Source organism: Halichoeres trimaculatus, unplaced genomic scaffold (genome assembly GCF_033239565.1).
Source record: "Halichoeres trimaculatus isolate MK-OKI-2021-1 unplaced genomic scaffold, fHalTri1.1 fHalTri1_scaffold_21, whole genome shotgun sequence".
Taxonomy (NCBI): domain Eukaryota; kingdom Metazoa; phylum Chordata; class Actinopteri; order Labriformes; family Labridae; genus Halichoeres; species Halichoeres trimaculatus.
Window position 1 is genome coordinate 18,922,553 of NW_027437199.1, and position 27,988 is coordinate 18,950,540.

General features: G+C 40.3%; 3 protein-coding genes across 8 annotated transcripts in view; 1 reads left to right on the forward strand and 2 right to left on the reverse strand.

Moving 5' to 3' along the window:
* Positions 1 to 903: 903 nt before the first annotated feature.
* copg2 (COPI coat complex subunit gamma 2) lies at positions 904 to 7,541 on the forward strand. Its single transcript, XM_074698463.1, has 24 exons — positions 904 to 1,061; positions 1,483 to 1,535; positions 1,646 to 1,726; positions 1,819 to 1,890; positions 1,987 to 2,066; positions 2,164 to 2,239; positions 2,367 to 2,459; positions 2,573 to 2,659; positions 2,763 to 2,920; positions 3,025 to 3,158; positions 3,273 to 3,340; positions 3,438 to 3,626; positions 3,775 to 3,870; positions 3,966 to 4,209; positions 4,321 to 4,396; positions 4,548 to 4,651; positions 4,780 to 4,905; positions 5,004 to 5,072; positions 5,201 to 5,382; positions 5,465 to 5,594; positions 5,702 to 5,799; positions 5,899 to 6,037; positions 6,214 to 6,312; positions 7,214 to 7,541. Exons 1-24 carry the CDS (start codon positions 1,025 to 1,027, stop codon positions 7,342 to 7,344), a joined length of 2,622 nt encoding a protein of 873 aa, XP_074554564.1. The 5' UTR covers positions 904 to 1,024; the 3' UTR covers positions 7,345 to 7,541.
* Positions 7,532 to 13,029, reverse strand: mest (mesoderm specific transcript). Its single transcript, XM_074698464.1, has 12 exons — positions 12,879 to 13,029; positions 12,305 to 12,493; positions 11,493 to 11,572; positions 11,311 to 11,388; positions 11,090 to 11,226; positions 10,948 to 11,006; positions 10,762 to 10,802; positions 10,565 to 10,635; positions 10,278 to 10,379; positions 10,113 to 10,189; positions 8,338 to 8,401; positions 7,532 to 8,109 (listed from the first exon to the last, which is right to left on the reverse strand). The coding sequence occupies exons 2-12, from the start codon at positions 12,456 to 12,458 to the stop codon at positions 7,992 to 7,994; spliced, it is 981 nt and encodes a 326-aa protein (XP_074554565.1). The 5' UTR covers positions 12,459 to 12,493; positions 12,879 to 13,029; the 3' UTR covers positions 7,532 to 7,991.
* A 3,438-nt stretch (positions 13,030 to 16,467) lies between these two features.
* Positions 16,468 to 27,988, reverse strand: part of atp2b1a (ATPase plasma membrane Ca2+ transporting 1a) — a 58,961-nt gene continuing 47,440 nt past the window's right edge. For 3 of the 6 annotated variants that reach the window (XM_074698738.1, XM_074698736.1, XM_074698737.1), the window contains 2 exons: positions 23,246 to 23,434; positions 16,468 to 18,267 (listed from right to left, as the gene is read on the reverse strand). In XM_074698738.1, coding sequence (XP_074554839.1) covers positions 17,875 to 18,267; positions 23,246 to 23,434 — 582 coding nt within the window. In that variant the 3' untranslated portion in view covers positions 16,468 to 17,874. Of the gene's footprint in view, positions 18,268 to 22,456; positions 22,641 to 23,245; positions 23,435 to 27,988 lie in introns of all 6 variants that reach the window. The other 3 variants (XM_074698742.1, XM_074698741.1, XM_074698739.1) reach the window with 3 other exon arrangements.

Genomic DNA, 27,988 nt, shown 5'->3' on the forward strand with positions numbered 1-27,988 from the left:
AAGACACTGATCCATGTCGACACCTTGTGACAGATCTTAGCAATGACATCTATAACAATGATTTAGCAAGCCAGGTGTTACTATTATTTACCCCATCGTAATTATGGTGTATTGGCGAGATCTGCAAACATTAAACCCCAACACACTTCTATATAAATGTTTTTCAGGTATTCATAATTTCTCCTGGTCAAACTATGGGAAGATTTGCTGGAAAAAATATAATTGAAAACATAATTGTCTGTGTTGAACGTCATTCTCACAAATGACATCCCTTATATAACTGATGTGTATCAGGGCTTTCAATATCAGACATCTACAATGACACTCTTACGATGGGTATTTCTGATAAGACCACACTTGAAGCAGAAATGCTTCAGTACAAGCATTTCTTTCAAGCCAATAATAAATAAAATGAAATAAAATTAGATAAAACAAAATAAGATGGATAAAAAATTTCAGATATGCATAGCCTTTTGGAAATTCACTATGCATATTGAAATCTAGCACATTGTCGAGGATATATAAAAGTTGAGTTGTTTCTTGAAAGATTACAAATCTGGATATTCATCACAGATATACGTGACCAAATAAGTTACTTTCTTGTAAGAATGTGCCATTCATTCCTGGATTTAAGCCATTGAAATATGAAACTGAAAGAAACGAAAGAAAAAAACATTGAAAAATAAAACAAACTAAACTAAAGTTAAACAAATATAATATTTAATATAGATGAAAATGATATAACTACCGAAAATATAAAGACTATTGTAATCTAGAAAAAAAGAAATATGTCAGTGTCATTTTTTTTTTATTTTAGAGCTCATACTGTTTATTGTTGGTCTGTTTGTATATCATCGGCAGTGCCCCCTACAGGTCATCACGCAGAATATCGTTGACGTCCGTTCCGTTGACGTGGACGTTCCAACAGGAAGTCACTTTCATTCTGGTTACGTGGAAGTAGATTCAGTCCTGACCGAGGCTGAGAGCATCTCTTGCCCTCGTCCGTCAGCTTTATTCCAACAAAATGATTAAAAAGTTCGATAAGAAGGACGAGGAGTCCGGTAAGATCTGAAACTTTAACATCTGATAAAAGAACAACTTACATATTGGATTGTCTCTTGACTGATAAGCGGTTGCATGCTAATACGACGCTAGCCTGCTAGCGCTAGCCGACTAGCACAAGTCACTGATACGTGTCGGAATAAACTATATAACTTTATATAAAGTTGCAGCTACTCAGGGAAATGATTTGCATCTGCTATTTTCAATGCGGTTATTAAAGGCCACAAAGATTAATGTGCTTTGTTTGGTTTGGCGTTAGCTTTGCTAACGAGGCAGTGTCAGCTGTGTATTATCAAGCTAGCTTTGCGTTGAAACAAAGCACAATTTGAGCTGTATTGTGTGTCATTGACGTGTCTTCCCTTCAAATAAAGCTTAAGTTTTAACTGTGAACATGTTTGCCTATATTATTTTGACTTATAGGAAGTGGGTCTAACCCTTTCCAGAACCTGGAGAAGAGCGCTGTGCTGCAGGAGGTAAAGTCTGGATGTTAAAACATTGGACGTTGCTGTTAGAAGTAAAACACATTTGTCATCACACAACATCCCAAACATTGCAATCAAAATATCTCATGTCTTTTCCATAGGCACGTATCTTCAACGAGACTCCAATAAACCCAAGAAGATGTCTCCACATCCTCACCAAGATTATCTACCTTCTCAACCAGGTAAAATCAATTCACTCTTTATTTTATATGTGTCGAATCTGTGTCCATCTAACTTTAAAGTCCAACTCTCCTCAATTTCCTTGTTGACACAGGGGGAGCATTTTGGGACCACAGAGGCTACAGAGGCCTTCTTTGCGATGACAAGGCTCTTTCAGTCCAATGATGTGAGACACTCATACAATACAGCAAGATCAAGCAGCATGATATGAACATTTAGATTTAAAGTATTGTTATTTTACACTCTTCTCTTATTCTCTTAGCAAACCCTGAGGAGGATGTGCTACTTGACCATCAAAGAGATGGCCAACATCTCTGAGGATGTCATCATTGTGACCAGCAGGTATGCACTCTGAGGTTTAAGATCATCTTGATACATGGATCCGTCTCTTTCTGGCAATTCCTCTTGAGATGTCTTAAATGTGTCTGTTATTTTACAGCCTGACCAAAGACATGACAGGAAAGGAGGATGTTTACCGAGGACCTGCTATCAGAGCCCTTTGCAGGATTACAGACGTGAGTGTTGCCTCGTTTCATTTTCTTTATCCCACTTCCCCTCAGCTCTCTCTCTCAGATATACCATCTCACACATGCACATAGTTTAAATCCAATGTGTTATGAATTTGCTCCATCTCATCTTTAGACCACCATGCTGCAGGCCATTGAGAGATACATGAAGCAGGCTATTGTTGACAAGGTGCCCAGTGTGTCCAGTTCAGCCCTGGTCTCCTCTCTGGTAAGTTTTTTGTCTTTGGATTTAATTTATCTGTATGATGAAGATAAAGATGATTTATTGTGTGTCCAGTTTCTGCTGATGGGTGATGAAGTCTTCTGTGATTTTGTGTTCAGCACATGGTGAAGATGAGCTACGATGTGGTGAAGCGATGGGTCAATGAAGCTCAGGAGGCTGCTTCCAGTGACAACATCATGGTCCAGGTTGGTAAAACAGACATAATGACACCAAGTTATTCTATCCAAAAATGTGTGGTGCATTTTAGAAGATGAGATTTAACCTGTGGACATGTGTCTGGTTTTCCAGTACCATGCTCTCGGCCTGTTGTATCACCTCAGGAAGAACGACCGTCTGGCTGTCACCAAGATGCTCAACAAGTTCACCAAGTCTGGTCTCAAGTCTCCCTTTGCTTACTGCATGCTGATCAGGATCGCCAGCAAACTGTTGGATGAGACCGAAGCAGGGTGGGTACAGTGGAGCAATGCTCTGGTCACGACACATAACATAGAGAAATTAATGCTTGTGTAGTATAGCTGTATAACCAAGACATTGTCTCTTTATGCTTCAGTCATGACAGCCCCCTGTTTGACTTTATCGAGAGCTGCCTGAGGAACAAAAATGAGATGGTGGTGTATGAGGCTGCCTCTGCCATCGTCCACATGCCTAACTGTACAGCCAGAGAGCTGGCCCCTGCTGTGTCAGGTCAGTTCTGTGATCCTCATTCGTTTATTTTGAGATCTTAATGTAAGACAGTGACTTAAAAACTTCTTACAGTCAAATTAAAACAGGTGTTTTGAATGTTTCTGTTCCAAACAGTGCTGCAGCTCTTCTGCAGCTCCCCGAAAGCAGCTCTGAGATATGCTGCTGTCAGGACCCTCAACAAGGTAAAGCTTCTTCCTTTCTCCACATAAATATTGTAAATCTTTGAGAGAGAAGTGATTTTAACAACAAACTCCACCACTCTCGTCTTTGCTTCCCCAGGTGGCCATGAAGCATCCTTCAGCTGTGACTGCTTGCAACTTGGACCTGGAGAATCTGATCACAGACTCTAACCGCAGCATCGCCACTCTGGCCATCACCACTCTGCTGAAGACTGGCAGCGAGAGCAGCGTGGACCGCCTCATGAAGCAGATCTCATCGTTTGTCTCTGAGATATCGGATGAGTTCAAGGTCAAGCTTGTTGTTTTAACACAAACAATTCAAGCTTTGACTACTAAATATTTATTTCCAAGATCAAATTCTCATGTGTTTTCTCCTGTGTCAGTCATGACATTGTTGGTCCGTTGTGTTAAATCTGTCCTGATGTTCGTGTCTCCAGGTGGTGGTGGTGCAGGCCATCAGCGCTCTGTGCCAGAAGTATCCCAGGAAGCACAGCGTCATGATGAACTTCTTGTCCAACATGCTCAGAGATGATGTAAGCTGACCAGTAACACAATGATGCTTCAAACTTTACTCTTTATGTCTTAACCAGGCCCATAACTCACTGGATCATCTCTCCTCTCCTTGTAGGGTGGTTTTGAGTACAAGCGAGCCATTGTGGACTGCATCATCAGCATCATCGAAGAAAACCCTGAGAGCAAGGAGACAGGCCTGGCTCACTTGTGTGAGTTCATCGAGGACTGCGAGCACACTGTGTTAGCCACAAAGATCCTGCACCTGCTTGGTAAAGAAGGGCCGCGCACCCCTCAGCCGTCTAAGTACATCCGCTTCATCTTCAACCGTGTGGTGCTGGAGAGTGAGGCTGTCAGAGCAGGTAAGACGGAGGACGATATCATCTATATCAGACATTCAGCATTATTATTAGTTTTTCTGCTCTTACAAAAAGTGTATAACTTATTGGGTTTTTTTTTTATTTGACCCTCAGCTGCTGTCAGCGCTTTGGCTAAATTTGGAGCTCAGAATGACGATCTGCTGCCGAGTGTACTGGTTCTTATGCAGAGGTGATTATTTTTTGTGCTTCATCTTTTTTGAAACATGCTAAGAAAACTCTTAAAAGATTCTACCCCACATTGAACATTCACATTCTACTTCAAAACTGTGATAAAATTAATGTACAACAAAGCATGACTGACATACTGTATGTTCTCACAGGTGCATGATGGACAGTGATGATGAAGTGCGTGACAGAGCCACGTTCTACATGAACGTGCTGCAGCAGAAGCAGAAGGCACTGAACGCTGCCTACATCTTCAACGGTAAACACACACTCAGGGAGCACTATGGGGGATTTTCACAAGCTTTGACTCGTGTTAGGTAGCTCGCACTGTAACTTCTGTTGTAAAAAGAACACGTTAACATCTCATCTTCTACGTGTTACTCTCAGGTCTGTCTGTTTCCATCCCCGGCCTGGAGAAGTCCCTCCATCAGTACACTCTGGAGCCCTCAGAGAAACCTTTTGACATCAAGAGCGTACCTCTCGCCACCACTCCTATCACAGAACAGAAAACAGGTGAAACCACAAAACTTTGTTTTCACAGTATATGTTGGTCTTGGTAAACTCTAAAGATCAGGTGTCAGAAAGTTAAATCTGATGTTTTTTCTTGTTAGAAATCGCTCCTGTTGCCACAAGCAAACTGCCAGAGAAGCTGGCTCCCTCACGCCAAGACATTTATCAGGGTAAGACTGTAAACACTGTCCATCTGTCAGCACTTTAGGAAGAGAATGCTGCAGTTGGACTCTGTAGTTAGCCATCTTTTTCAGGACTGATGGAATAAAAATTCTACTCTCCATCTTTCTCCCGACAGAACAACTGGCGGCCATCCCAGAGTTCCAGAACCTCGGCCCGCTCTTCAAGTCGTCCGAGCCGGTGCAGCTGACAGAGGCTGAGACAGAGTACGTGGTGCGCTGTGTCAAACACACCTTTGCCAGACACATGGTGTTCCAGTTTGACTGCACCAACACGCTGAACGACCAGCTCCTGCAGAAGGTACTCAGGATGTTCACAGCCGATTCTTTAACTTATGTTAAATTTTAATGTTTTTGACACATACGTCTTCCTTCCTCTTCAGGTCGTTGTACAGATGGAGCCATCAGAGGCCTACGAGGTGGTACACTACATCCCTGCCCCCAGTCTCCCCTACAGTCAGCCTGGTTCCTGCTACACCCTCGTCCAACTCCCTGACGACGACCCCACTGCTGGTAGGAAGGAGTAACTTCTTTAGAAACACTTTCAGTTCAAACCCTGGGACCTTTAGCAGCAAAATGTAAAGGATGCTTTAAGACATTTGTGTCTGATCTGTCTGCAGTGTCCTGTACGTTCAGCTGTACCATGAAGTACTTGGTCAGAGACTGTGACCCAAACACAGGAGAGCCTGATGATGACGGATACGATGATGAATATGTGGTACGTAACAATCCATTGAAACAAGAAGCATCTATGCCTTGAAATGTTTCAGTCTCTCATGTTCTTGCATGTTCTTCATCTGCCTTTGCTCTTCTTCAGCTGGAGGACCTGGAGGTGACGGTCGCAGACCACATCCAGAAGGTTCTGAAACCAAACTTCGGTGCAGCGTGGGAAGAAGTGGGTGATGAATTTGAGAAGGAAGAGACCTTTGCCCTGGCGTCAGTACGGACTTTGGATGGTAGGCAGATGTGTAATCCTGATCCAAAGATCACTGAGTGTATCTTATCTTCTGCAGTTGTCTCAGATATTTGCACACTGAAATAAAGTCTGAATTTTTTTGTTTTAGATAACTTTAGTCATTAACATTAAGGTTACGTGACTAATCACAGTTTTTTTTTTCATTTCTTTTTGCAGAGGCGGTGGGTAACATCATTAGCTTCCTGGGAATGCAGCCATGTGAGCGCTCAGACAAAGTTCCAGAAAACAAGAACTCGCACGTCCTCTTCCTCGCAGGTGGGTGTTTAAAACCACGGTTGCTGTCCATTTTTTTTCCACTTAGATTGGTTCTTTTGGAATGTTCTGACACGAAATTTAGCATTTTTCAAGGAAACACTTAGAGAATAAATCAAGTCTGTGCCAAGTCCTCACAATCAGTTTCATTCAATAGAAGACCAGCAGCTGTTTTATTTAAAACTATCGACTGTCTTAACATGAAATGACTTTATGAAATGCCAAATACATTTCTTTTTATTTACATTAAATTCAAATAAATTAAGTTTCAACATGTTGGCTTTTAGCACAACCTACAGTTCTAAGTGACTGCAGTTGGAAGTATTGTGTGTTTTAAAGTTTTATTATGTCCCTATGGTGCCCCTGTTGTAGCTTTAATGCTTTATAGCCAAAAAACAAATCTTTATTTTTCTCACCCTGGTGTTCGACAAAATCTTTTTTCAGTCTGTCTAAAACACTTTGTTTTAGCTGCTGTCTCTTTAAGGCTCTCCTTCTCTCTGATTGGCCACCTCTCTGGGGACTTGTCAGGGGCAGAGCTATGGGCAGACCTCGGTGTTTGAGTCCGTCCCTCCAACATGTCATGAGCTAGTTTCAGCCTTTTGCAGTAACCTCATTATTCTAGTAATTCTTGTGAAGATCAGCTGCTATTTTGACAACTGATTGTTTTGAGCAGTTTAAGACAGATTAAGGGGTTTCTAAAGCAGGTAGAAGTCAGAAAGTCTGCAAACATTCAGAACAGAAATAATAAAAAAAAAAACTGTAATAATGAAGCAAATATTAAAATTTCCTGAATCCTTATGTGTTATATACGAGTCCTCTCCACCCTCTGAAAGCTAATGCTGTGTATGCTTTTAACCTGACTTGGCTGAGGCTCTGTCACTCAATCGTCTCCTTGTCCTCTCAGGTGTGTTTCGAGGAGGTCATGACATCCTCGTCCGTGCTCGCCTCGCGCTGGCTGACGGCGTCACCATGCAGGTGACTGTTCGCAGTGGGGAGGAGACGGTGGTTGACATCATACTGGCCTCAGTGGGCTAAACCACTCACCCTGCTGTTTGTGCCAACGCAAGACCTTTCCCCTCTGCTCGACAGACTGTCCTGACGTCACTCTAAAGTGTCTCCGCTCTTAAACTTACGAATAATGACGCTGAAAAAGACTTTATTACTTCTAATCTACGACTTCAAATGTGTCTTTATATCTGTCAAATATTCAATAAATTCTGACTGTCCAAAAAGTTTTTGTCCATTTTTTAAAAAACTAATTTTATTGAAAGAAAAGTTGACATTGAGTTTTTCCTTGACATCAAAGAAGACTGTAGAAAATCATATCAAAAATCATTCAGAGTGCAGCTGATTGCAGAACAAGAACATGGAGAGGGTCAACGCACATTTAGGTTCACACAACTTGAAGTATCATGCTTCCTCTGAGGGCTCATAAATTAACACTGCCTGCATCAGATCAGTTAGTAGCAGAAAGTTCAATTACTGTCCTTAGTTTCTGAAGCCTTCAAATGTCAATTACTGACATTTGAGTTTTTAATGCTGGTAAATTAGAAGCTCAAAGTGACGCAGCTCCTCCTGCTTACATCATCAGGAAAAGGTCATTTATCAACTCTGAAGTGTTTCCAACAGCTCCTGCAGTTCCGTGTTCCTCTTTGAAACAGGTGTTGCTGTTTGGTGTCTCTTCAGAAGGAGTGGATGAAGTTGAAATACGCGTTAAGGAAGCCGGTGGGGTCCTCCAGCTGAGGGTAGTGGCTGATGTGTTCGTCTAGGACGGTAACTGTTGACCTCTGGACCAGTTGCCTGCAGGAACAAGATGCGCAGGTGAGATGAGCTTCAAATCAACCTGCTCAGCAGTGTCACAAAAAGATAAAGATCAGGAAATGAATCCAGTGGTTGAGCACTACTTCTTCCCGGTTCACGCCCAGCTGGAACCATTCAGTGACTTTTCCTTCCTGAACGTTAACTGCAGCAATCAAGGCGACCAAAATATGAAGTGTATGAGTTTAGGAATCAGAGGGAGGCACTCACTGGTACAGACGAATGAACTGAGGGTGAGGGTTGACTGGGTCCATGGGTCCATAGATCATGTGCACTGAAAGACAAGCAGGGAGGAAGAGGGTCAGAGAGGATGGAGGGAGGAATACTGAGGAATAAAACAGAGGAGTGGCAAAAAAGTTGTTTTTGAAAAAGAGATTATAATAAAGAAGATCTGAAGGTCTTATAATTAACCCAAAAAGTCATTTCACATGGATCAAATCTTTCATATATTTAAGTTTGAATTATAGGAGCTTTAAGTTCTCACGTCATCAAAGTTTGAAACTAGTTACCTCCACCGGGGAGGTTATGTTTTTGGGAGAATTTGTCTGTTTGATTTTGACTTTGAATAACATAACTCAAAAACTAACGAACGGATCTTGATGATTTTTTTTTTCAAAGTGGGATAAGGGAGAAGTAGTTACATTTTGGAGGTGATCTGGATCCAGGACTTTTTAAAGGATTCTTTATCATTGTGAGATAGGGTCGTTTTCACCATATGTGTATATAACTACACCATAAATGGTCTGATTACTTTGCAAAACAATATAAGACAAGGTCACCATAATTTCTGACAGATGTAAAAGTATGATCCAGATCCTGGCAATATTCTGGATACTAAGATCCAGAATGTGAAATATGAACTGGGTCATCATCATTTTCAACACTGTCAGGAAACAAATTATCGTACAAACCTGCAACTAACACCAAATTGTAGCAGACAGTCTGCTGAAAGGAAGTATAACATTAAAGTAAGACTAAAGTGTTGCGTAAATCACAATATGCTTGGCGGAGGTCTGCGCCCTCTGAGTGCTTTTCTAGTTATAAAAACAGACAAACAAATCCTGATGTCCCTTTGTGGGCCACAACAGTAAATAAAAACCATGGTCTCGTAACAACAACAACCTTTGCAAACTGTTTTTAATGCATGTTCCTTACACATGTGGCTCCATTTAAAAGTGAAACAAACAGGATTTCTATCAGAACAACATTACTGCCAAGAAGCTTTGTTACAACCAATCTACCAAACATAAGTTTCCTTACTTTTTGAGCTAAATATGAATGTAATATTAAAATCAATGCAGCCTGTCTGAGAGGGGTGGGAGAAAAAAATCGTAGCATCAGGAATTTTTTTGTTTCATAATTCTTATTAGGGATTTTTTGTTTAAAAAAAAACAACTTTTTTTCAAGTGTAAGTCCTTCATTTTAGTCTTTCTTTATGAGCTAGGTGAAAGAAAAGTTGAGATGTCAGATCCCCTGAATAAACCCTACAAACTGACTCACATGTGATGTCCAATTTTGGGGAAAATATGGCTCCTGTTAGAGTCTGTAGACATCACAATCATCAGTCAACTTTTTCTCATGGTCAGGTGTTCAAAAAGTGAACTAAAAATCACAAAAATCAGGAATATTGAAGAATGGCTAGGTAAATCAAATCTGCATCCCAAAAGTCACAAAAGAATTGAATCGGGAGAACAGCATATTGTTCCAGCTCTACTGTCTGACGCCTTCTGGCTGTATCTCCCCTGAGGTGTGTGTCAGTAGCACAAACACATCCCTACCCCACCCCCCTCTCTCAAAACCAGGATCACAGATGGACTCAGCTTCCTCCACAGGCTAAGCAGCTTAGCATCAGAGGCCCTTAGCACAAGTGTGCTTGTTTGATACACTCTGAGGAGGCGTTAGACCCTCTAAAAAGATTTATTCCCCTCTGTGATTTATTTACACAATCATCATCATCCTGATGTGTAATGCAGCGGTGGACTTACATGGTACAAAAGTGGAAGTAAGCACGCCGACCCATCGGTCTCTGTGTTTTAATCTCTGGTTGATGTACTGCAGAATACTGAGACAGAGGGAGAAGAAGTTCAGTTTAGAGCAGTGATGAAAAGCAGCAGAGCCAATCAAACATGAGGACACAGACTCGTGGATACCTGTCCATAACTAGGTTTCCATCATTGTAGCGTAAACCAGTCCACATGTCCCAGAATTCAGCATCTGTGGGCTGTGTATATGGACCAAACACATCCCCAATCCTGCAGAAAAATAGCACTACGACTGAAAGGTACATCAATGAATTTTTATTCTTGTAGCTGTGGCTCAGTGGCCGAGTGTTTCCAATCAGGATGGGGTTTTTGATTGCAGATAGTGAAGTACAACAAAAATCTATTTTCTATTTATCAACCTGGTACCATCTAGAGGAAAACTCTGCTCCTCTTACCCCTTCTGGAAGATTATGAAGTTGGTAAGTCGGGTCAAAACTGGAGCCAGAAAACTGGAGTCCTTCAGCAGCTTTAAGGGACGAAAGGAGAATTAAGATTAGGTGTTGTCAATCTGACAATAAATAGTTTCTGTTAAACTTTAAATACAATACGACCTGGATCTTGAGACAGACAAAAAGACAAACAGGCCACTCACCGTCTGCAGCAGCCGGGGGTGATGTGTTTCTGGGAACAACCCTGTTGACAATAAGAGCATCAGCATGGATTTAGATTCCCAGACAGCAGGGGTGCCCAAACTTTCTTTAAAGTTTGATTTTGTGAAAATGATCAAGAGCCAGATTGTAAAATCTTGCATGAAGTGCAGAAAGTGAGTGACACATACCTCCGTTGGAGAGACACAGACTGTTGAAGGTCAGGTGACCTGTGCGGTTTTGGTGGCTCCTGAGAACAGAGACAAAAGTAGTTCATTATTCTCCTCAGTTTTTGACAACCTGTGTAAAAACACAGGAGAACAAACCAGTTACCTGTAGAGCAGCTCCAGCGCCACAGTGTCTCCATAATCATGTGAAATCACATTCACCCGCTGGTTGATCAGACCTAAGTGAGCCACCAGAGCTTCCACCACACTGGCCTGCTCGAAGATAGAATACCTGTGGGGTCGCTGGGGCGGACGGGGACAGGAGAAGTCATGAGTTACAACAGAGGAAAAAACATGAGGTGAAAAAGTGACACAGGCTTTACTCACAGGCTTTTCACTGAAGCCGAAACCGAGGAAGTCGAGGGCAACAACCCGATGGAAGTGCTGAGCGAGAGGCTCCCATATCTAAACATGGAGAAACACCTATGGGTTAAAAGCTTCTTTCTAATATTACAGCAGATTCTGTCAAAGTGCATGTTTATACGCTACTGAGCATGTGCAGAGGGTACCTTGTTCCAGTCATAGCTGGATGTGGGGAAGCCATGGAGCAGGATGACTACATCAGAGGTTCCCAAAGCACCATAAGAATCTGGTTTGGGAGGAAACAATAATAATAAAGTGAAAAGTAAAATCACACTCAGGCTGCAGCTATCGAATATTTTAGTATTCGAGTATTCTACAGAAAATCCCATCGGTTAATCGAGTAATCGGATAAAACACATTTTTGTTTAGTTAAAGAACAGTTATTTTTCAAATGAATTTTTTTCTCTTTAAGGCATAGAATTTACAGCATGTCAATAAGAGCACTTGCTTTGGTAGCTCCAAAATCTGTAAACACACTTTGACACATTTTTTGTGCCTTGTGTATCTCATCAAATGTTGCGGACCCAAATGGCACCCGTTTCATAGAAAGACCCATTAGTCTCCAAACTCCAGAAAAGAAGCTAGATTTGTTGCTAGTTGCTATTTTGTATAAGAGTTAGCTTGAGGGGTCTGAAAACTCTCTTAATAAGGACTCAGCTCTATTTGAAATACCACTCTTTGATCTTTTTTAAAATTAAACGATTCCTGGAGGCAGAGAAAATTACTCGAGTAATTTCTGTAATCGAGTACCTCGAATCATTCGAGGAATCGTTTCAGCTCTAACAATAACAGTAACATACATCTTCTATATATATTCATATATCTATCTCTAGATTTGTGGTTGGGAGTTACAGAGCAGTCACTGAATGCACCATCAACAAACAGAGAAACAACCAAACTGTGACGACTCATACATGTAGTTTAAGAGTGTTACAATGCATAAAGACCCCTCTGCTACCTCTGTAGAAGATCTCACTGCCTCTGAACTGGAAGAACTCCCCGGCGCTGTGCCACTTCTGCAGGGCAGGTGACAGCTGAGGGGGCGGGATGTTGAGGTACACAGCCACCAGAGGAACGCAGATCAAACCCACGTGAATCCACCACTCTTTCATTTTTCAGCTCAGCGGTGTGGATGTCTCATTCCTGACTGTAATGACAGAGCAACGACATAGATCAGCCCAGACAGGTGAGATAATGCGTGGATAGGGGCCGCGGGTGGAGGCTAACTTTACTTCCCCCTAACATGACAGAAAGCTACTGCACGAAACGACGAACTGTTATGCATGTGTTCTGGCTTTTAGGGCTAAAAGACAGGAGAGCAAAGAAGAGGAAGAACACAGTATCTGAAATATCAACACAATGTTATAGTCAGTTAGCTAAAATGTAACAGTAATTGAGCTAATATAACAGGAAAACTGCAGAAACATCTGTGATAAGATACTAAACACGACACTGAATGCTGTGCTACATTTAAAATACTTCTGGTTTGGTTAATTTAACAAGCTTATACAGACGCAGAGTGTCTTACTTACAGATATACAGCGACCTGTCACTAACAGACCTTCGCCCGGTGTTTAGGTTCCATTACATTCCTGTGGAGCGGAAAAGAGCGACGGCCTGCAAAGACGAGGAAAAGAGAAGACGTCTCACTCTCTTCGTACTTCTTGGTGGTCTAAATCCTCATCTTATTTGCTTATTCAAACGAGATGTAAGCTAAGAATTGTCGGAAATTCTACAGCAGTAACGGTACGTATAGTGGTGATTATATTCATAATTGTCTTTACATACGATAAAAGAAAAGCTAGAGTGACTTATCTTACTCATAAACAATCTTTGTTTGAAGAAACTATAGAAGTGGAATCTACTGCCCTCTGCTGGTTCGGGTGTGTAACGATACAATATATTCTTTATTCATCAAATAGTTTTGGTTTTCAGCTGAAATCATGAAGTTTGCACGTAGCAGTGTAGTTTATTTTAAAGCCCTAGGGAAAGTTAGCTTATAATCTTAATGGTACTGCATAAGCAGAAACTGATACTGTTTAGATATATCTGTAAAGTCAAAAGCAATTTGCATAAGTACTTTGAATTAAATTGATAAAAAGTGCTGGAACCATCTAATTAAACTTGACCTTGTCAACAGCACAACCGAAAGTGTTGCAATAAACTGTATATCTGTGCTCATCAAAGCCTACCAGTGCCTCTATGCTGGACTTCCAGGAATCTGCAGTGGCTTGTGCATCATGAAATAAGACAGATGCTGCAAACTTGGGAGACAAATTCCTTTCCTGAGAGATATATTAAGTACGGTAACAGAAAACTGCTCTGGAAAGGCAGCACATTCAAATGCTTGGCATGCAACTTTACATCACATGTTACATTTGCTCCAAAGCTAAGCATAAGCTTATTATGCTCTTATATTTGGATATAAAGGAATAATACTGGACTTTCAAACTGAAAACAATTTCAAAAAGCTACATATTTATACTGTAAGTTGTAGAAAATCCTCAACCCTTCTGTAAACTGCTCAAAACAGACTGACTGATGAGGATAAGGCCCACTCAAGGCTTTCTTAATTGAGCCATCATAATTCGATAGAGGGTGGCTGTCACTTTCTGGTAGTCACATTTTGAAGTGTCCCTTAGGAATATACTGAATCCCAAATTGCCCTTGCTGTTGGTCAGTAGTATGCGAGTGAGTAAGCTTAGACTGACTGACTGTCCCGTGTCCCAAGGCAGCACCTACCATCAGTGTGTAGTGCGTGAATGATGTGTGGATGAATAGATGAACTTGACTAAAAGTGCCTTAAGTGATCTGACAGACGAGGAAAGCTTAATGTAAATACAAGTCTATTTATGATTTACTATTTACTAGTTATCATTTACATTGGAGGAGCGGGCCTCAAACACCAAGGTCATCCTGAAGCTCTGTCCCCAGAGGCCAACCTGTCTGGGCTTTTTTTTTTGTCTTGACACCAAATATTATTATTGTCCAGAACTAAACACGTTCTCCCTGTCTCTTCTGTTTATAGTTTGTGAGCGTTTATATAATAGGCTGTTATAATATAAATTCTCTAATCAGCACACACACACACACAAAAATCATAATCCTATCAACACAGTGAAGATTTGATAACCTGTAAATATCTCAGACATATTCCATTAAGCATTTCATTAAGATTTTACAAAACTTTGACTTTTAAAACAGAAGTTAATTCTTGTTAAGACAAGGAACTTTTTTTTAAAACACCGTTTACCCAGAGTGGTAACTGGGAATTAAAAAAAAGAAGTGAAATATTTATCACCCATTATTTGCTCCTTGGGTTATCAAGATAGTTAGAGGTTACTGTGCTAAGTGTGTATTATTTTTTATATCATTTCTTCTAACTTAAAGCCCCAATTTTTAGACATAAACATCTCCCTGCAAAAGAAAATCCCCACCAACATGTTAGCTTGCCTCCATGCATCCTCTACTGTAAATGAGAAACGTGGCCCTGCAGTTAGGCTAAATACATTTTTTATTTTTAAAAACCATACACATTACTCGACAAGTTTCAAATGTAAATCCAATCACGATATCCATTTAAAATGCTCAAGATAAACAGACATGAAGTACTTTTATTTCCAAATGTTAAAAGATAAAAAAATAATAATCCATAAAACAGATGGAAAAACATTCATTCCCGTTACAGGAAGAAGCTACAGAACAAACTCCCCATGTGGATTCCGCTTGTCTTTTTCTCTCTTTGTATGCAATCCTAGCTGCTTTTGTGTCATCTGTAAAACAAGAAAACAGAACTTTTTCCCCTTAGAGAACGTCGTGATTCAACAATTCAACTTCCCCCCCGCCCGCCCTCCCTTCCCCCCTTCTGTGCACAGCCAGAAGGCTGCAGGAAGAATCTGCAGCCTGCTGCCTGAGTCCTCCTGTGTGTTCGACAAGCACCGGGCCAAATGCTGAATTAAGAGTGGAAATACACAAACTCAAAAGAGGCCTTGTTCTCTTTCACACCATTTGCACCCTGAGATGAAGATTCCAGAACAACACACATTTTGAGTGGCCAAAAACCCCGTAGAATGTGATTGGTGTCAAATCATCCAAAATCGCTTTAGTACGATGAAAGGTATCATCAGTATCGTCATAAAAATACAAAGGTACATTTTCTTTATCATGTTTGTATCAAAATTCTTCTTCCCCAGAGGAACGCTATGAAATAAAGTACCCTGTGCAGATAGATACCAGTGTATGCCTAGCCTTTATTCTTGAAAAATGCACATGTCCAATTCTTTAGCGTTTCCAGTACATCAGGTGTCAAAAATATCTTACAAACAAATCAAACGCAGCAACATTTATTCATGATGAAAGGAGTCTGACAACAGGGCAAAGAAAAAACGTTTGTTTCCCCCCTCGTACTAGAAACCAGAGGAGTCAAATTAAGATTTTCTAAGGCGTGATCTCAAAGACTGAATGAAATATGAAAATAATTCACATATCTTTTATAACCAAGTCAATGTTTTCTATCTAAATACACAAAGTTTGCAGTTAAAAGGTTCTTCCGCTATAGATTCCTTTTAAATTAAATACTTCTCTATGCCTGAGTAAACAAATGTCAATATTGTACATTGGCAGGGGGCTGACGGTTGCTGAAGAAACTAAATGAGGAAAATGCACCAAAATTTTATTTTACAAATGATAACCAGGGTCCGTATCTAACAAGCATCTAAAGAGAAACTATCGGGATGACTGGTGAGGCTTTTCAAGCTGGAGGAGAAACAGTTACCTGCAGGTGGTGCTAGCTAAATTGTTATCGTAAGCCAAGGCACATTCATGTTTTGTCTTTGTGGACGTCTTATTGCAAAATGAAAGCACAGCTTGCAACAAAAGGCCAAGGTGTGCAGTAAAAAAGTGGTGAAATCTTAAGTTATTAAAGCTCCAGTGAGGATTTTTTAGCTTCTGGTGACTTTGGCGCCCCCTGTGGAAAAAAATGGTACCTCATATCCTTGCTTGGCTTTTCATGCTGCTCGTGAACTCATCCACCACCTGACTGCCACCTGTGGTTATAGACAACAAATAACTGTGGAATTTATTAATCCGAGTGCTGACAATTTTTTTGCTTTAAAAAAAAAAAAAGAAAAAAAAAAAGTCTTTTTCGGAAACAGACAAAAAATCCTCACAGGAGCTTTGTGTTTTTGAGTTTGGCAAAACAGATTTTAAGCCTTAGTGTGCAAAAATGAGCTCATAGCTACGCCTTATAACCCGGTACCAACTAAACCACGAACCAGCTTTTTTTTAATCGTAATTCTTTGGATTTATTCAGGTATGTAAAAAAAGACCAAATCTCAAAAATCTTCAGGAACAGCTTCTTTTGGATCGTGCTAAAAGCGTCATTATCGTGACGTCACGTCACCGAGGTAAGACTTGGTCTCCTGTTCAAGCTGTTAGCATGACTCTGTGTTTCATCCTTAGCTGCTTGCTAAATACGGGCCCCAATGTTTTCTAAACTCCCTTTTTAATGAGTGAACCTTTCAACATGTGGAAATCCTTGAACACAACAATGAGTAAAAAGAGCATCCAGAACTCCAGAAGGTTTTTGTGCACATGAAAACTATCGAAGAAATGGAAGAAGTAAATATATTTATAGCGATGTTAGTGGACAGAGGCCCGAATCGTCTCTCCCGTCCCTGACTCCTGGGAAAACGCCCGCCCCGCACCCTGGACCTCTTTTCTATACAAGCCTTAGTGTTTATCGGTTTGGCTAGAAGGTTCTACATTTATCTACAAATATATAACAAATAAAACTTGCAGGCAAAAATAGTTAAGTTTCAATAGAAACACCCTTTTTTTCCTGAAAATACAGCAGTATCTGAAATAATCCTCTCATTCGTTTTTTATTCTGTCCCAGTTTTCTGCATCATACATCAGGAAGCTCTTTTGCCTACAAACAGAAAAAAAGTATCTACAAACTTTGTAAACAGACCTGCTTTTTCCAAAAACATAAATAAATCAAAATATTAACAGCCAAATGGAGCAGAAATAAGTTTTGAATGAGCAAAGGGCCAAAGAGATAAATATACAACACCATTCAGATAAAAGAGAAGCTAAAAGGTTCGTTCAGAATTCTTACAGACGATCTTCAAGCCAGGAGGAGCTCCTCCTCTTCTCAATTCAAATAATAATAATAACAATAGAATAATAAAAACAGGTCACTTTCAATCGAGTTTATTATCACCCCTTGTTTATCGAGAAAAAACAAAAAAGAGGGAGGGGTGGAGTCCTCGTGTTGCAGCAGGGGTTTAAAGAACCAAAAATAAAAGAAGACCAAAGCATCCACACCAAGCCGTACATTCCTCTGAATGTTTTCTGTTCTCATAGTCCGGCCCGAGCTGAGCTCACACAGGACCCCGCGCTCCTCCCGGCCCCTCCGTCTCTCCTCTCCGAGTGTTCGCTCGTCTGTTTGCTGCATCCCAGTCGAGCTCCTTGGTGGCTGGCAGAAAGGTTGGTGGTGACGTCGTCGTGTGGAGGTCAGGGGTCGAATCAGAGGGAGGTCTCCAGGCTGTGTAGGGGACTCCCTGGGGCCAAGGGGGTTCCTGATTTGGGGCCCTCTGGGAGGAGGTGGTTGCTGCTCTCCACAGCGTTATTGTTTTGGTTTGGGGAGGGGGAGACCGGTGTGGTGGGGGCAGCTGTGGATGTGGGCGTGGGTGTTGGTGAAGGCGGCGTGGGCGTGGTGTTACGGGGGCTGGCTGAGTTGCGCTTGGTAGGGGCGTCATCCTCAGCGTCAGTGTCGTCTATGAGGGGAATATGGGGTTCGGAGTCCTCTATCCGGAACTCGGGGTGTGTCATGAAGTTGTGGATGGATGTTCGCGACTCAGGCTTCTCCAGCCCCTCATAGAGGGAGATGGAGCTGCGGAATGCATTCACCACCCGGATCTGGAGGGACGGAGAGAGAGGAGGGACATTCAGTCACATTTAGTCGGGGTGAAAGTGCGAGCACTTTAAAACCTGGACGGTACATCGCATCAAAAACAGGGCGTAAGTTCTATCGGGTCAAAAGTCGGTGAGTCTTAGGGGCAAAATTTATCAGTGAGGGGGAACTCAGAGAAACGTGCAGGTATGTGCGTTATGTCAGGTTTTTAAGCTTTCCTTTTTCATTTTCCAGACTGTTACAGTAAGCTACGAAGTGTTGACAGGAGACGCCAACATCCAGAATCCTGAACTCATCCATCCTGCATTTATCCTGGTTTAAGGGCATCATCCATTGGTTTATGTACAACTTATTAAGTCCCTGAGTTGAGCCTAATAAACTCACTAAAACAAAAAAAGAGGACTTGCTGAAGGTTTGTTTGTTGTGAATTGCCACTATACAAATAAAGATTAATTACCGACTGCAGTGTCTAATGTTTGATGTACAGTCTTTTGATCTACAAACTTTTTCCTTTGCCTCAAAAAGTCATCATAATAAATACTGAAATAAATTTTTACACATGAAATATTAAATCTGTACGTTATGAGTGGAACGCAAATGTAAATGGATTTTTTTTCCATAAATTCTAGAGTTTCCACTTCTGATTGTATTAGTTTAATGGCCGGACCTGCCCCTGCCAACATGGCTGACGCACTGACTTGTTGCAGCCAATGCTGCACCTTTGTCCATATGCTTATTACAAGATTTTTCAAGAAGGAGGGTAAATAAAATACAATAGAATAAAATAGGATAGAAGAGCGTTCATTGTCATTGCACTGTGAGAGGGTACAACAAAATTTAGAGATCAATCACTGTGAATCCATCCTGTAGACTACAGGTTGCCCTGCTGATTATATCTGCTACCACTTTACAATAAGGGTATAAATCTAATACTTGTAATAATAATAATAATGTTATGTTAATAATAATAATAATACTCAATTATACTTAACCTGTATAGTCCCAAATCCCCCCCCCCCCCCCCCCAAAAAAAAAAATGATTATTTTTTTCTGAATTTGTAGTATAATGCTATTACTTTTATAATCTTTTTTAAAATTATTTTTTATCATTATATATATATATATATATATATATATATATATATATATCATTATATATATATAATGATTATTATCACTTACAATTATTATTATTATCTTTCATTTTAAAACTTCACTTACCTACAGAAAGTCAAATTAACACTTTAAAATTCCAGATTTAAAAATAATAATAATAATTTGGCAAGTAATAATAAAGTAAGTAATAAGTAATAAATGCTCAGGCAATGCAAAAATTGTAATACTTTTTAAATCTGGGATGCACTATTGATTTCTTTTTCTCACCTATAACTTAGAATAAAGTCATTTTTTCAACTCGGACACCTCATCAGTTTGGGAACCTTTACTCTGTAACTGTAACCTTATACACCAATTAGTCTGGAGCACATTGAAGGGACTTCAAGTTTATTTTATGACTCTGCAACTGCTTAGTTTATACTAACAATAATAATACCAGTAGTATTATTCATTATGCATTAAAAAGGTTTCACTTGTACTGATATTATCTTCATCATGCTTTAACAATTAGGAAAAACTCAGTTGTGTAGAACCTTTTGGAGCCTAGACTATAATTTCCATATTGTAAAGTTGTTAATGAAAAGAAATTTAAAAAAAAAGGTGACGGTAAAAAGTGATCTATAAAAATTCTGAGGAAAAATAAAGCAAACAGGATGAAAACACTGCTTTGGTTAGTATCAAACCATGAAAAATAGCAGTTTTTCTGCAGTATTTATTCTGCTGGAAGCTAAAACCACAAATAATGTTTTTATATTTATTCAGAAAGGCTATGCAAATGCACAGCCATAAAACATTTAAGTCGCTCTGAAACAAAACAGTTTCAAACTCAGGTTCCTTAACTGGTTTTATGGTAAAGGTGAGGTCAATGAGTAACTTAATAGATTAATAAATGCTCCAGGTCTTATTTGATTGTAGCCATCAGGCTGAAACTGATGAACATTAGTATTTAAGTGTTACCCAATCAGGTGAATCACATGCAGCCATATCCCTATCTCACCCTGCTTTTTGTTTCTTTGCTGATAAATTAGATGAAAACACCCTACTTTAAAGAAAAACAAAAAAAAAATGAATAGAACTAGAAACCAAGAGTTTTAATGTATTTGAAAATGTGTGAAACAGCTCTGAGGTAATGAACCGCTCCTGTTCTCTGAGACTTTAGTTTGTGACCAGTTGATTCCCCCTGCTGGCCATTATGAAGAATGCAAGTCCAGTTGCATCAAGATTGGCTCAAAATGACTCATCCAAAGCTTTCAATAGGTAGCAGAGCAAAATTATCGGATATTAAATTAGTGGACGTGAAATGAAACACTAATACTTAATTGAAAGCTAGTTTGTCAGCACATAAAACCTAACTCAGTGAAGAGTGTGTTGTTCAAAGTGAAAAGTGTTAATTGAATTGGTGTAGTAACTTCAAGGAAATCTTTGGGAGGGGGACAAACCAGCATAAAACCCACTGCAATTTGTGTTTGGATTTGTTGTGAGTTCAGGGGTAGTAGTGTTTTTTTCACAAAGCACTTGGTAGGTCTCTCTGTCTGATCAATCAAAATGCAAAAATCAAAGACGAGGGGATCGCTGTTCTTTAGGTAAGAACACATCCAGAGAGAAAATGTAAGACAGAGGCTGGACAGAAGAGTTTAACTGTAGTTTGACATGCTCAGGACAAGTTGAAGACAGAGAGAAAGAGAAGTCAGAGACAGGGAGAAGATGAGAGACAGACCATTGGAGAAAAAAAGAGACAGGTAGAAAGACAGTTAGAGAGGGGTGGTCAGTTACAGCTCATGTTTGCGGAGTAGAAAACAACGAAAAGCTGCAGCAGCCAAGCATGTCTACAAGCTGGTTTAACATGTCAGAAAACAGCACAAAGAGAGAAAACTCACAAACGAGACCAGAGACTTTGAACCCATGCAGAGCGCGGTGCTACCTTGTGTTCAATGGTAGTAAACCTTTGAGTATAGCCCATGACACATTTCACAGAATCTAAAGAAGAATATGTGGGGGGTCAGTCGTATTCAGGCTTTTTTTTGAGGGGTACGGGTGGACACATTCTGCCAACACACATGAATTCACATAACAAGAAGGAATTTTTAAGGCACCTGGAAGAAAAGGTTTTAAAAGTTTAGAAAAGTTGAAAGTGTCGCAGACATTGAATTTACTGCATCATAAAATCAACGCTCAGTCTGTTGTGGATGTTTTGGGAGAACTCATTTGTGTTTGCATTCAAAAGCACAATCATTTAACCTATTCAGTCCACATCTATTTGACAATCAAGAAGCAACGCTGGTTTGCCTGGGAGGATCTGAAAGAGAGAAAATTGATTGTCAAGAGCAACAAAAGTTCTTACAAATGCTTCGGCTCCACTCATCGTCCCCCAGGTGGGCATTTCTGCTGCGAAACATTTCAAAACTGTTCACACATTTACATCCAAGCCTCTCCTTCGCCACCCTGTTTTTCTTTAGACACTCACTTTTACACAAAAATCTCCCACAGCTGCAGAGGAAAGTCGTTAAGTTGCAAAAGTGGACTAACTCTCACACATTTCCATGTCATGTTTTGAATTTACAGTTTTAGGCCGTGATCATGGGCGTATACTCAAAACATTTACCCGTTAGGGACTAAGAAAGCTGCGATACACAGACCCATGGGTGCTCGAGGAGGGCATAGAGCAGACTAAGGCAGCTGCAGACAAACCTGAATCCAGAATGTGACTTTTTTTTTCTCAAATGTGAAAACAGTAAAAACCTTTTTTTGTTCCAGTTTTTTGAGACCAATGCAGAAGCAGAACAGAAAACATGATGACACAGAGATAAACACCTGGTTACAGAGTACATACATAGATATACAGCTGTGTTATCGAAGCATTATGGAAGATGTGGTGCTTTTTTGTGGTGTCTTTTTTTTGTTTGAAGAGAAGAAGGGGAGGGGAGGGGGGGCATTAGGAGAAGCATGAGATAGTCAAAAGTGTCAACGTTAGGTGAGAAGAAGAGTGGAAGAGGAAGATGTTAGAGGAACAGAAGAAGTAAAAACAAAAAAACAAAAAAAAGAAAAAGTCTCATGCACTAGAGGAGAACACGCACTCACACCCCACAGTGGCAGAAGCGGAGTTGGCGGCAGTGGCAGTAGTGGTAGTAGTAGTAGAAAAGGCTACATGTGTAGGGCTAGAAACATTGGTTACATCGTGCTGTTGTTGGCTGGAGTTGGAGGCCTGCCGCCTTAGAGCCCCCTGAAAGGAAGTTCCACTCTGGAATGCACTCACTACATCCATCTGCAAAGAATCAGACAGCGTGACAGGAGAAAAAAAAGCCCAGAGGAAAATAAAAACACAACACAGCCAGAGGAGAGAGAAAAGAGAGAAATAATAAAGAAAAGGCACCAGTAACCATAGGAAAATGTCACTTGGATTGAGATCGAGAAGTTGGATTTAGGCATTAAAGTTAAAGAGAGAAGGGGGAAGGTGGGGTGGGTTTAAAGGCACTGATCGAAGGGACTTGGAAAACTCTGACCTCACTTTCACTCTTTTCTCTGCAGAATCCCTCCCAGCTTTAGCCATGCCAATCCTCCTTCCAACATCCAGCTTGTTTTAGCCATTCAAATCTGATCGCTTCCCATCAGTACCTTCAAACTAGTCTGAATCCATCCAAACCCAGTCAGAGAAAAATAGGCATAGAAACCCGCTTTAGCTCAAAAGCAGAACAAAAAAAATTAGGGGGTTTGTTTTTAGGGCACAAGCCATTCTTAAAGAGTGCCGAGAGAAGAACAAAACAGATTTTAAGCTGGGGGAGCAATAGAGAGTTAAAGGGTTTATGGCTTTTGATTCCCGTGGTGGTGTGCGGTGTTTGGCGGCACATGAGGTGGTCTGCGGATGGTTACCTGAGTCTGGATGCGATTGAGGCCTCGGAACCAGAGGATCTGTCCACGGCGAAGCTCCCGTTCAGCGTGATCTATCTCGTCCATGTCCTCTAACTCCTCCAGCTCCTCGTCAGGGATCTCCTCCTTCTGTGTGCCATGGCCTGCTGTTTTCAGGAATTTTAAGCGGCTGGTGGGTATGGAGGAGATTACCTGGAAGACATCAGGGTTTTACATGAGAAGTGTCGACTCCAGATAATGTTACACTTCTCATGGCAGTGAAGTGACATCTCATTATGGTGGAATAAGACGTGGTTCAGGCTGGTTCTGAAATAAGCTGCTCTGACAGGTGAGACAGTCTGTTTGACGTCACCTGCTCTGTCTCACAGAGCTAATTCCTCAGAGGGAAGATAAACACACACACGATGATAACACTTTCTGAGCTGTTCCTAGAAGCTGACACAGATGATGTCAGCAGTTACAACAAAAAGCCTCCATCATGCTGTATCATATCCTGGCTTATTTTTCACATGGTTGAATGTAGGGATGTCCCGATGCAGATTTTTTGACTTCTAATCTGAATCTGATACCGACATGTATATTTTCAGAACCATAAAAATAATGCCACCAGTATTACATGCATATCCTTTTTAATTTTGCTTTATGAAATGAACTGTGATGCAACAGACTTGCTCTCTCAACCAGGTCATAATAAAGAACTAAACAATGATAATAATAATAATAATAGACTTAGGGATGGGAACCAAATTAGGTGCTTTTATGGGTACCGACCAAATTCTGTCAAAAATACCGGGCATCGATTCATGTGAAATCAAAAGGTACCATGTTTAGGTACCTAAATGCATCCTTGTGACTGTGAGGGAGTGGAAGAGTAGGTGATTTTCCATGCTGGACATGAACACAGCAATGCAAGGTTATATATTAAGGAACAAATATGTTAAATTGAAAAAATGTATATATTTTATTATTAAACAAATGTATATTTTTTACCACATAAATACAAAAAAGTACCGAAAATTGGTGCTGTTGATTACCAGTACCAATTGCCAGGTACCTGGCATCGGTACAGTATTGTCTCAAATGTGAAAGGTACCCATCCCTAAATAGACTAGACATGCACAGATCGATCAATCGGGGCTGATTTTCTCAATTTTGGGGGGTCAGCCCATCCTTACATATGAAACTGATCTTATATACCTACGGGAAAGCCTGACAGCCATTATTGCTTTTTGCTCTGAGACCTAAAACTCAGGACACTTTATTGGTTGTTTAAGTTTAAGTTTAAACATAAAGATTTTATTGTTTCACAGGTATTGTTCGATGATTTTCAATAGAATAAGATTGGAACATTGAAGGTATATGATGTCAGTTATAAAAAATCAAAAATAAATATTGGAATCGGCCCAAATCAGTATCAGCAGGTCAGGCTTTTAAAAGATAGGTGATGGGCCAGAAAATTGTGATCGGTGCACTCCTTTAATAAACTAAAAAAGCAATTTAGTCCTACTTTAATGTTATACTCCCTTTCAGCAGACTGTCTGCTACAATTTGCTGTTAGTTGCAGGTTTGTACGATAATCTGTTTCTTGACAGTGTTGAAAATGATGATGACCCAGTACATATTTCATATTCCTGATCTTAGTATCCACAATATTGCCAGGATCTGGATCGTACTTTTACATCCGTCAGAAATTATGGTGACCTTGTCTTGTGTTGTTTTGCAAAGTAAACAGACCATTTATGGTGGAGTTATAAAACACATATGGTGAAAACGGCCCAATCTCACAATGATAAAGAATTCTTTTAAAAAGTCCTGGATCCAGACGGTAATCCAGATCACCTCTAAAATTTTATCAGTTCTTCCTTATCCCATTTTGAACATTTTCTGAAAATTTCATCAAGATCTGTTCGTCACTTTTTGAGTAATGTTCACAGACAAACAAAAAAACTCTTCCAAAAACATAACCTCCTTGGCAGAGGTAATAAATGACTAAATAACATAAATCCTGAATAGTTCAAAATCAAAAGCCATAATACAACTCAATTTGACAAAAGACAAAAATAATTAATAGTTTGAGACAGATGCTATCCGATCCTCCAAAAAAATTGCCATATCGGGTGCTGATACCAATCAGTGTATTGGATCCGGACACCCCCAAGTTGAATGTTACTTGGACGTCAGATGTAAAGAGTAGACGAGTGGTCAACACACTCTGAAAGATCACAGGGAATCCACTGTGGTCACTTGGTGATAGGAGTACACGCCCTAAGAAGTGACTTACTGGACTTTAAATTTAAAAGGCTCCAATCACGTCAGCGCTTCAAGCTGGATCAGCCCCCAAAATATGTTTTTAAAAACATGATTTGTCCCAGGCACAAACATCTATCTAATTCTTAAAAAACCAAAGCCTCCAACTTTCACCCTCACAGATATAACAACTGTATCCTCACTTCTGAATTCAAGCTTTTCATTCCAGCTGCTGCTTTTATTCATGAACCATGCTGTGATAATACCAACAACCCCACATTCTCTCCTCATCTCTAGCTGTGGTTAAATGTTTTGTGTTGTTCAGGGTTTATGCTTTTTTGTGAAGTTAAGGATAATTTTCTCCACTGTGGACACAGTTTGTCGCTTCACAGCCCAGTTTTTTGCAAATACACTTTCTAACATAACAATACCACATATCAAAAATGAAACAGTTGGCCAAACACGATGAAAGTAAATGCTTTTTGAGATGGAACCACTAATTGTTGGGCCATAATCTGCCTCTGTTTAACAATAAACAGACGATGTCTGCAGACACAGCAGGTAACCTCGTCAGTGTGGCTGCTGTTGAGCAATGTTGACACTTCCACTTTTGTCAATTTCGCCATTTTTCAAAAATGTCCTCATCAACTATTGTCTGTATTAAGTGTTTATATTATTTTTACGCCCAAGATAACAGCATATTAAGTCTAAAACAGTCACAGGCTGATGTTTATTGTAGTATTTATAGTGGACAGAATGATGCCGTTAAATAAATGGACTTAAATATCAGTCAAGAAGAACAGGCTGCTGTAAATCAGACTGTAATGTAGATGGTAAAACGGATGTCATGATATCGATTGAGTGGCAGCCTCCAGTCTAAAAATATGACGCCCATCCAGAAGTCCTAAAAACTGCAGGTTTTGGAGATTCTTTCTAAAACTGGCTGCAGAAACACTAAAAAAGTACTCACACAGCAAGCCAAGAAGAGGATTTTTTCTGCAAACACAAACATGTTTACAGCCTGGTTCATGAAACAGCTTGGGGCTAAAAAGTTAATTTCTCCATCAGCACACACTGTACCAGCAGAATTTATTTATAAGTCAGTATTTTCCAGTTAAAACCTACAAGTTTTGCACATGTTGTGCTTTCACTTGACTAGCAGGTGGACATCCTGGAGCAGTCTGGAAAGAGGCTCAAGGTTTGCCTCTTTGCTTCTGTTGGAACCACGCTACCCAGCCTCAAAAGTTTAAAGACAGGGTCGTGAAAAAGGCTGACGCTATTGTGGCTGATGAGAGGCATCAACTTGCCTCCTTCTTAAACTGTTGCCATCTGCAAGGTGTTGTTGCCTTCCTTTTTTAAAAAACTAGCAGGTCCAAACTGTGTTTTTTTCCACAAGCCATCAAATTTTTACAAATCGACAGGAAATAGATCCAACTGGTCAGGCTATAATGTGTGGAATGTGGAGATATTGTTTTATTGTTTACTTTCAAGTGGTTGAAAGTTTTCTTTCTATCTATCTATCTATCTATCTATCTATCTATCTATCTATCCATCTATCTATCCATCTATCCATCCATCTATCTATCTATCTATCTATCTATCTATCTATCTATCTATCTATCTATCTATCTATCTATCTATCTATCTATCTATCTATCTATCTATCTATTTATCTATCTATCTATCTATCTATCTATCTATCTATCTATCTATCTATCACAACAATGTAAGGTTGGGATCAGATTACCAATATGGCCCCAGACAATTGGCTTCAAAACCGTGTCAGAAAAATTGGCTGACTTTACAGAGACTACATCTGAAAGACATCATAACGTCTATGGCACCAACCTGCTCACCAGCCATTAACAATGCTGTTTAAAAAACACCATCAGCCAACCACTGCTCTTATTTAGAGAAGTCACAAGTCTTTGTAACAGTTATGTAAATGAATGCAAAGCATCCTTTTATTCTAGACTGCCAAACCTAACACTGTTTCCTCACAGCATGCAAGCGTTGGGTGTACTTGCTGTACCAACTGCATCCATAAAAAATCAACTGCCCTCACACCATGTAGATAGACAACATCGATGAGCAAAACTTTTGGGGATTTCACGCATTGACTCCTGCAGCTCCCTCCCGGCAGGCCTCCCTGCGTGTACATTTAAACCTCTGCAGATTACCCAGAATGCAGTAGCACATCTAGTCTTTAACCAGCTCTTCTTCTGGCTTACAAAAAACTGACAAGAATGGCTCCTGCCTACCTGGGGTCCCTCATCTAGTGAGAGACGCCTGGTGCTCCCAGCCCAGCGCGGCTCCAAATCTCTAGCCAGACTCCTCTGTTGTTTCCAAATGGTGAAATGAATTACCTAACTCTATATGATCCAGAGAGTCCCTTTCTACTTTAAGAGATGTCTGAACACTCACCTGTTCAGGGAACACTTAGGTCCTCAATCTGACCTTTCTCCTCTTTGTACTCATGGGTAGAATGAGTCAGTAGGT